Source organism: Helobdella robusta (assembly GCF_000326865.2).
Source record: "Helobdella robusta unplaced genomic scaffold HELROscaffold_40, whole genome shotgun sequence".
Lineage (NCBI taxonomy): Eukaryota > Metazoa > Annelida > Clitellata > Rhynchobdellida > Glossiphoniidae > Helobdella > Helobdella robusta.
In genome coordinates, this window is record NW_008704903.1 from 579,388 (window position 1) to 590,119 (window position 10,732).

Sequence of the window (10,732 nt, forward strand, 5' to 3'; positions counted from 1 at the left end):
GAGATCGAGGAATATGGCGAACGGCTGTTATCATTTATTAATTCCTGTTTACACCTTGATTTAATTTCGCATTCGTTTATCCATTATTTATCCATCTATCCATCAATCCCTTCATTCATTCGTTCGTTCATTCAGCTGTCTATTTATTCATCTATCTATTGACTCATCCATCCATTTATCCATTCATCCATCCATTCATTTTCCACTTCCTCCATCTATACGTCCGCAATCTTAGAACCCATCCACGTATTCCTCCTCTGCACTCCTCTTCTTTCGTTCTATGGGGAATGTCAGATGATCGTCACACATGGAAATCTTTTACTATGTCATCCAAATGATCCGACGCAAACTTTCCTTGCCTGGCCTCTCACGTCAATCAAAAAATACACCTGCGATAAGGATAAATTCATCATGCAGACTGGAAGGTTGGTTGGCTGGCTAGCTGGTTGGTTGGTTTGTTGGCTGGTTGATTGGTTGGCTAGTTGGTTGGTTGGTTGGCTGGTTGGCTGGCTGGCTGGCTGGCTGGTTGGCTGGCTGGCTGGTTGGTTGGTTGGTTGGCTGGTTGGTTGGTTGGTTGGTTGGCTGGCTGGTTGGTTGGTTGGTTATTGGTTGGTGGGTTGGCTGAACTCACCATTCATATTATTGCAATCATATCATCAACATCATCACCATCATGATCAACATCATCAGCCTCATCATCGTCATCATAATCATCATCATAAACATCATCGTAATCATCATTACCGCCAGGTCCTGTAAGACAGGGGAGGGTCTGTTCATCTTTAACACGCGCATGGGGCCGATGATTGTCAAAAGAATCAAAGTCAGTTTTTTTAACCTTTCGAAAGTATTCAAGCCACTTCTGATAAATTATTGAAATTTATATTAAATTATTGGAAGGACGAGATTGCGGTGTAATGGTAAAAGCGTGTAGTCGCACACACACGCACACACACACACACACATACAAACACACAAACAAACACACACACACATGTTACAGTTATTATCAATATTACCAGCATCTTCATCATACTCAGTTGTCCTTATTATTACAACATAACTCCAATCAACAGGATGAAAGCACTAGGTCATCAATAGTATTACCACCATCACCGCTACCACTGCCACCACCGGAAGAGGGTACAGTCGCCGCATCATTTCGATCTAGATCCTCCATCGCTCGACCATCATTTGCGACGTCATCAATGACGTCATCGTCATCATCATCGTTTCGTTCTAACTATCCACTTCCGCCAATTCCACAAAGTTTGTTTATTTGGTGTTTTTGGTGTTTTGTTCAAAAATACGCTGGTAGGAAGATGTAAGAGTGAAGTGTAATCAATTTTTTGTAATTTCTTAATCATTTGAAACATAGTACGACCTTGATTGAACGTTTGTGTACATTGATCGCCTCAAAATTATTTTTTGCATCAACAGGTGGAATATATCTTTCCGTGAAGAGTGGCTCGTTCGGAAAATAACACACAAACACACACAGACAAACACACACACGCATACACACACACACATACCTACACATACACACGCACGCACATTCCCACGCACACATACAGACGCGGACTCTGCAAACAACGCGTACACAGGTTTCTACGGAAGTTGTCTTTATCTTCAAGATCTCTGCAGTTTTTTAATCACTTGCATTTACTACGTTCCAATTATTTTTTCCGAATATTTTTATTTTCAATACTAAATATCATTACTCTAAAAAAATCGTCACAACCAAATGGTGACATCATAAAAAAAAAACAAATAGTGAAGTAAAAAATTTTGCGAGCCATTTTAATTTTTTTATTTCTTTTAAACTGTTACTGCTTTGTGGCAAGGAAATGCAAAAATAGTCTATGCGGAGGATGAAGATTTGTACAAACTATCATTTCAGAAGCTAACGAAATTTCAAATCATTGTTTGATAACTTCTGACCGGATTGAACAGTGTGACATTTGTATTTAACCATTAAGTGCCTGCTGTGTAAAATATTCAAAATAACGTTTGGATGTCTATATGGCTGACCTCCAGATGACCTTTTGGGTGTCTTTATAACCTCCAGGTGACCTTTGGGTGTCTATATGACCTCCAGATAGCCTCTGAATAGTAGTTCATTAATCAATGAGCCTAGCTAAGTGAATCTGATTTAATTAACATTGGAATTTTGAATAAATAATCAAGTTTATTATGTATAACTATGCATTATATGTATGACTGGATTGCAGTATAATATTGATCTTATTGATTTTGAATAGTAAAAACGCATCATATTATATAACATCTTTAAATTTAGTTGACTATCCGTATATTTTAGTTAATGTATATCTATCTATCTATCTATCTATCTATCTATCTATCTATCTATCTATCTATCTATCTATCTATCTATCTATCTATCTATCTATCTATCTATCTATCTATCTATCTATCTATCTATCTATCTATCTATCAATCTATCTATCTATCTATCTATCTATCTATCTATCTATCTATCTATCTGTCTGTCTATCCTTCCATCTATCTCTCAATGACAATATGACGAGGAAAATATTACTTTTTTCATTTGCACAATAACCCCAGAGATATAACATACTCAAGCTCATTTTTAGATTTCAATTTATTTGTCGCCCTTTTGTAATTTAAAGAAATAAACTCAACTCTGAAATAGTTCATATCATATATGTTATATTTAGTAAAACACTCGTATCATGTACCTTAAGTAATGGCTAAGTAAAACTCTATGGCTATGATAGAACCATAAATATTACATAAAATTCTATGGTTCATGTCCCACATACTTTAAGTAAAACTCAATGGCTTATACCATATATCAATATATTAATAAAACATAACATATTTAGTGGGCTTAAACTAAATGGCTATACGTCTACATCTGATAAATATAAAGAAATGTACAGCAGATAAAAAGAAACAAGAGTTAAAATAGTTAATAGCGAATTTCGGCACAATGATTGTGATAAAAATTTATGTCAATCACGAATCTGTCTGCTGCAAACTTGCAAACTCGAACGTCTTTACAGTTTCATCATCAACATTGGCTAAGAAAAGTTTGTTCCACAGAGGCATTTCTGTTTGAGATATAATAAAACTATGGTTTTTATCATGTAAAAAAAATTTATGCATGCTAACAGTAGTTATTTAACAGCTTGTTAGTGAATTAGCCGGTATAATGGTTATATTCAATTCCTATCAAATAAATTTGACCTAGTATCATACGCAGGTAAAACTAAATAAAGAAATAAATAGTTATATGTAGTTTTAATACATTTATAATGTTATATTTACACATTCAAATTGAACAAATGTGTTATGGTGTAGTCTCAAATTATTTTGAATACTCTCAGAAAAATTTAACTATATATACTAGTTACTTTTAGAAAAATTTTAAAAAACTTTTCAAACTATGTGTGTGCATATGTGTGTTATACAAAATATATGTGTAATGTGTATCTATCTTTGATACTTAACACAAGTGTTATTATAACCACATATACACACACATACGTTTGTTGACCGTGATTCGTTGATAACAAGCAAGCATTATCACATCGTTTATCAAAAAAGTTTTCGAGTTTGTGTGTATGTCTTATACTAGAACACCTACCTACACAATCTAAAGATAATATCAGTCTAATTTTCTTATTAATTGACAGGTCATCTGCCGAATTGAATGAGATTATTTATTTGTAAAGGCGTATGTTTTAAAATCTACAAAGTAAAAAAGATTCAAGACGTCTAAAAAGGCATCAAAAAATTTATATTTTCAACAATGTTATTCACGTAAATAAAAAAAAAAACACCACAAAGTATAAATACTGGAAAGCAGCATATATAAGGGGACAGCTCGCTCATGTCACCGCCCGAATGAACTTCGGTGGTCCGGAGTGCAGGCTTCAAACCTGTAGCCGATTAGCGTCGGAGTGGTTCAATTCCACCTTTCGGGCGTTATTTCGGTGTTTTTTTCATTTTTAGAGTTTTTTTTACGTTAATTAAACTTTGATATTCCAACCTTTTTCATTAATTTGGGAAGGATTGCTAGTCTTTCACCGAAAAATAATTTTTGGTAAAGTTTAAGGTATCTGCAAGCCAAATTGTTCCTCGGATCAAATGCCTCTATTGTTTTTTATGGCAGCTCTCTGACCTGCCCCTCAGGAAATGTTAGGTTTTTTGACGTAAGATGCGTAAATTTTGTAAAATTAATTACTAAATAATAAATGTAGATCCAAATTTTGATACAAATATCAACTTTGTTTCAAAATCGAAAAAAAATCGAAAATCTATTTTAAAATACCGATCAGCCCATCACTGAAAAGCGCCAATTTCTAATTTTGTTTTGAGGGCAATGTTTGAATTGGAATTTAAATTTGGTTACATTTTTTGGCTTAATTTTAATCTTATTTTATAACAAAAAATGTTTTTTATATAGGGCGGAAATATTTTTTCAATTCAATTTTTAAATTTTTCATCTCCTCCCTCCTTAAATTAGCACCAGGTACTAGTACTAATTCCTAATTTCAATTCCATCAGCCATTGATGCTTGTTTGTATTTACTGGATTAAGAATATTATTGAAGTAATGTTTTGAAAATAAGAGTAACATTAAAGTATTTAAAACCGAAAACACAGGCAAGACGTAAAAAATGTCATCATCATCAGTTTTCACAATCAGCAGCTATCTAGTATTGCTGATGTTACTAGTTGCTAAAACATTTTTTTTAATTTAATTTTTTAGCTCTTACTAAAAGTAAAAAGCAAACTGGTAACTAACTAATTAATTAATGATAAGTTAGTACAAGGTACTGGTACAAACTGACAATGTGTTACGAGTTATTTATTGTATGTATTTTTAAAAATATAAAGTTAATGTTTTTTATTGTGAATGGTCACAATTAATAATACTAAAACTGTTGTGTGTCATTTATGTTTGTTCCTTGTCTAATATGATGCCTAATGATGAATATAACATCCTTGCTCTCAAATGTTTCACATACACGTGTGTGTAAAACGATGAAGACAACTTAACTAGCCAACCATCATGAATGTCTGACCAGTTGGTCGGTGCCTGATGGAACTGAAGGCATCTTATCATTGAATAAAACTGATATATAATATATTAATTAATGTGTATGTGTGTGTGTTTCTGTATGTGTGTGTTTATCTGTGTATGTGTGTGTGTGTGCGTGTGCAAAAATAATTGTTATACACTCAACATTTTGACCTCTTTTACAGTTGTTTCATTAAGCCAACTGCCTGCCCTACAATCAACAACTACATCAAACAGTTCCTCATCATCAAGTTCCTACATCAAAAAATTCCTGTGGACTTAGCTCGTATCATCAGACTCAGCAGTTCATCTTTAAAACTCCTGTATTATTAATTCAGCACCACCAACATGCTATCGGACTTTTCAATCTTCGGAGAGGAGGAGCCTATGAAGTTAAACGATTCCTTCAGAGATATTCAAAAGAGATTAGTTTTTGATGCAGAGGTAGAAAGATTGAAAGTTTATCTCAAAATTAAACCTTTTGAATCGGAGCAAGAAAGTGATCAGGTGAGTAAAGTTTATGATGTTGTGCTGTGATGAAGATGACAATGACAACGTGATTAGGATTGTGATTAGGAGGATGATGATGATGATAATGGCCCTATTAAACTAATTCCAGACTTCTTATCGTAATTAATAATTACCAACCAAACATTCAGAAATACATGGTCGTAGAGACAGACGAATCCCTGGTTGTTCACCCCCTGAAAGATCCGTTGCCGCTGCCCCCACAATTTGGAGGTCAACCCCAAGTTGGGGCTACCCGCAATTTGAGGTCTGGGGTCCTGTTTAATCATCCTCCCCAGTCTTCGTTAAAATTTACATTCTCCCGAATATTCAACGAGAAAACTTCACAAAAAGATTTTTTTGATCTAGCTGTCCAAGACACCATCAAAGAGTTCATAGATGGTCAGAATGCCCTGGTGTTTGCTTATGGGGTGACCAATTCGGGCAAAACTTATACCATGCAAGGTTTGCGGTCGAAATTGGTGGTGTATGGGATCATCATCATCATCACTATTTTTATTATTATTGTTATTATCAAATTAAGAAAATGCCAATCAAAAACATCTCAAAATCTCTCTCAAATGAAATTAATCGAGACAATAATTGGCGTAATATGAACGAGTCGAAAGGTAAACCAGGGACAGAGATGAGTTGATGTTGCTGTTAATGTTGTTTGTAATTTTTTTGGTTCCAGATGATGTGGTGACCATTTTTTGAATGGCAGCATCCCAATTCTCTTTTTTTCTAGATCAATGTGACCTCCCTCTAACCCACAGACCACTAACTTCACTTAACGTGTCACCAATGATTTTTTTATTACACCACGTACGAAAATGCACCTGAGACACCACCCACAAAGCTGCACTTGACACAACACAACTTGACACACGCAGTAAGACACACACACACACACACAACAGGAACACCATCAGATGGTGGAGTTGTACCTCGAACTTTCGACGTGATCTTCAACAGCATTGTCGATCGACAGTACAAAGAGGGTGATCTAAGGCCAAAATGTTATTGCGACGTCGAAAAGTTGGATGAGGAAGAAGTGGCCAGAGAAAAAGTGAACAAGGAGGTCATCTTGAGACAGGTCAGCAAGAAGTGATGGTGGGGTCATATGTGTGGGGTAAAGGTAGTTGATTGGATGAATGGATGCATGCATGCATGCATGCATTGGTAATGTAACTGCACCGATGGTAGTGAGTGACTGTGGGATAGATGTTGATGATGAAATGTGATTGATGATGCTGTAGTAGTGGTATTGCAAATATAATCTATGATATTAATGTTTTCTTTGTGAATTTAATTTAGATTTTTGTGTGCTTTTTTGTAATTTTAAAGAAGCAGACGACGATAAAGTTATCTCCCAAAGCCAGCAGCACTGATGTCTCCTCCATGTCTCGGATAAACGTGACGTCATTTAGAAACAGTTCGTTAATGTCACTGTTGATGATGTTATCAATTCTTCGCTGACGCCTGCGTAGTATGTTGAAAGTTGATGGTGTGGTGTCAGTATTGCATGCTGTTGTTATTGATGTAACGAGTTAATGATGTTGCTTTCTACTACTTTCTACGCACACACACGCACGTGTCCACTCCACCAGCAACCACAAACGACTCGACTATGAACGAGACATCGGGCACCAATCAGCAGCAACTCTCAACCTGCACCGATGACCTAACAATGAACGACGACGAGGTCTCGACAGTGGTTGCCAACCGTCGCCGGGAAGAGGGCACGGTTGCTGTGGCCGCCTCGAGACACGTCATGTATTCAGTCTGGGCAAGTTTCGCGGAGATATACAACGAGCAGGTGTTTGATTTGCTGGTACCTCCTCCATTACCACCAGAGGACAACAAAAAAGCCCGCAAGAGGAATCACCCTCACGCCAATAAGAAGGTGCCATTCAAAACGGCAGGCGGCTGCAATGGGGCAGGGTACAACAAAGGTGGCAACAATAATAATAACAATAATAATAATAATAACAACAGCCGAAGAGAGAGAGCGTGTCTGCAAGTTAAGGAGGATATGCAGGGCAGGCCATACATCAATGGCGAGTTTTTTTTTATTATTTTTTTCCATTGTGAAAAAGAGAGTGCTGACGATGGTGTGGCTCAGATTTCATTCCACAAAGGGTTTTAATTTTTAGTGTACAGGGCTCTTGTTGAAACTCAGGCTGTTGCTTCTGACGTGACCTTGACAAAATTTTAATAAATGACCTTATTATGCGTACCATACATGACGCAGTTAAATATTTCATTTAAAGGTTCAATTAATATTCATATGGATGAATGAATGAATGAATGGATGAATGGATCCAGGATTGAGGGAAGTGAATGTGATGTCAGCTGATGAGGCGTTTAAGTTGTTGGCACTTGGACAGCGAAATCTTCAAATGGCCTATACGAGGATCAATGAGACTTCATCAAGAAGGTTTGTTGGTTGGCTAGTTAGTTGGTTGGCTAGTTAGTTGGTTGGTAGATTGACTGGTCGATTGATTGGCTGGTTGGTCATAACATCTACATAAACCACGTCAACAATGTTTGCAGCCACTGCATTTTCACCTTGAAACTCATAAAAGTGATAAGGACAAAGAACGATGAGATCAGATATGGCCCATGCAACATGTTAGTTGGTTGATCGTCTGTTTGATTGATTGGTTGGTTGATTGTCTGGCTGATTGGTTGGTTGATTGTCTGGCTGGTTGGGTAATTGAAATTGTTTGAAATATTTTCTTGGTTTCATTGCTAGAAGATTGATTGTTTGTATGTTAGTTATAGAAATTAACAACATACGCTAACGTCTGCAGTCGTCACATCAGCCAGCAGACAAACAACAAACAGACAAACAAACATTGGACAAACAACAAACAAACAAACCTCACCAGCTTGTCATTATGCGACCTGGCTGGCATAGAAAGAAGTTACAAGACACAGAACGTTGGAGACCGAATAAAAGAGTCGGGCAACATCAACAACTCCTTGTTCGTTCTCGGAAGGTGCATCCAGGCCATCAGGAAGAACCAGAGCAGTACTGGACCGGGGTTCGTTTGGTTTTGTTGGAATAGCGATCAGGATGAAAATGATGATGATGATGGATGAAAATGATGATGATGGACGAAAATGATGATGATGTTGGTCAGTCATACTAACCTATCATGTCTTCTAGCTACCCCCAACTTAACTCTTAATTCGACAAAAACCTCACACCGGCTAACACCGGCATACACAGAAACACTTCAAACCCATTAACGCTACCTAACAGTGAAAACACACAACATCCAACACAGGGACAACCAGATTCTACCGCCATTTCGCGACAGCAAACTGACTCGCCTCTTCCAGCCGTATTTGAACGGCCGGGGTCGGGCCAAGATGATTGTGACGGTCAGTCAGTGTAGAAGCATGTACTCCGAGAACATCAATGCCATCAAGTTCTCGGCTGTTGCTAAACAGGTTTGGGAAACCTGTGTTTATGTGTGTTGGAGGAAGAGAGAGATGAGAGATAAATTGATAATTTATTTTCGAATTTTCGCATTTCTAACCGCAGATCACGCTGCTCCCGACCATTAATGTCCCGCTGGAACCGCCCCCGCCCCCAGTGGAAGAGGAGCCAAAGAAATTGACACGATTGACAGTTCAGTGGGCCTCTGCAAGTTAGTTTCTTGCATGATAGATAGATAGATAGATAGATAGATAGATAGATAGATAGATAGATAGATAGATAGATAGATAGATAGATAGATAGATAGATAGATAGACAGATAGACAGATAGACAGGTAGACAGGTATATAAATAGATGATCAATTTGATAGTTGAATAGCTGTTGAAGTGGAATGGATATTTGAAATGGTTGGTTGGTTGATTGATTGATGGAAGATGATATCTTTTAAACGTTTCAAATGAGATTTTCATTGCTCCATTCATAAACTTCTTCATTCACTGTCATCTTCTTTCGTTCGTTCGTTCATTCATTCATCCAGGCGAGATAAAACGAGAGAAGGCAAAACCTGTCCAGCTTCCAGCCATGCTAGCAGGTGTCAGTGCTAGAGATGATGATGGTGACAGGACGATCAACAACAATGATGATGAGGACGATGGGGAGAAGGAAGATGACGATGAAGATGACGATGAAGATGAAGAGCCTTATGATTTGGAAAAGAACTTCTTTGATGTGGGTGGTGAAAAAAAAACTGGTGTTGATGGCTATGATGATGATGAGGAGGATGATTATGATGATGATGGCATTTTTTTATAGCATTTGGTGGTGATGACGTTGATGATGATGAGGATGATTATGATGATGATGGCATTTTTTTATGGCATTTGGTGGTGATGATGATGATGAGGATGATTATGATGATGATGGCATTTTTTTATGACATTTGGTGATGTATAATGATGGACTTCGTTTCCTTCTACATTTATAACAACATCAAAAACAACAACAACATCATCAACAACAACAACGCCATAAAAACCACACAACAACTTTCTAAACATGCATCCAAGCCACAACGTTATTATACGGTCAGTAGCGTCATCATAATCAATAGCATCATCATAATCAGTAGCATCATCATCATCATAATCAGTAGCATCATCATCATAATCAGTAGCATCATCATCATAATCAGTAGCATCATCATAATCAGTAGCATCATCATCATCATAATCAGTAGCATCATCATCATCATAATCAGTAGCATCATCATCATAATCAGTAGCATCATCATCATCAGTACTTGCAACCACACGTCACCACAATAGTTAGCGGAGTACGCTAAAAAGTTGGAGAAGACGTTGAAGGAAAAGGATGAGACCATAAAGAGGATGGAAGTGGCGAGAGAAGAGCAGGCAGAAAAGCTGCAGAGGATGTATCAGTGAGTTGGTTTTTTGAGGAATGATTCGATGAATGAATAAATGAACGAACGAATGAATGGAGGAATGAATTAGTGGAAGAATGAATGAGTGGAGGAATGAATGAACTAACGAATGAATGAATGGAGGAATGAATGAGTGGAGGAGTGAATGAATGAGTGGAAGAATGGATTTGTCAGTAGTTGTTTGCTAGTAAGTGAATGTAACTGTCTATAATGGAGGCTGATTGTCATCGTTAATCAAGATTTTACCGCTGTATTGTCA

At 37.0% G+C, this 10,732-nt stretch overlaps 2 protein-coding genes across 2 annotated transcripts; both read left to right on the plus strand.

Moving 5' to 3' along the window:
• Window positions 1-234: 234 nt before the first annotated feature.
• Window positions 235-877, plus strand: HELRODRAFT_84390 (hypothetical protein; the record flags this gene model as incomplete). The annotated part of the gene is made up of 2 exons (XM_009025069.1): window positions 235-425; window positions 751-877. Coding segments are annotated over 2 exons (318 nt in total), but the record flags the coding sequence as incomplete, so codon positions are not given.
• A 4,861-nt stretch (window positions 878-5,738) lies between these two features.
• HELRODRAFT_84358 (hypothetical protein) lies at window positions 5,739-9,159 on the plus strand (the record flags this gene model as incomplete). Its single annotated transcript, XM_009025066.1, has 8 exons — window positions 5,739-6,045; window positions 6,501-6,676; window positions 7,220-7,414; window positions 7,587-7,644; window positions 7,909-8,020; window positions 8,137-8,167; window positions 8,431-8,634; window positions 8,887-9,159. The coding sequence occupies 8 exons, from the start codon at window positions 5,739-5,741 to the stop codon at window positions 9,157-9,159; spliced, it is 1,356 nt and encodes a 451-aa protein (XP_009023314.1).
• Between the last annotated feature and the right edge of the window lie 1,573 nt (window positions 9,160-10,732).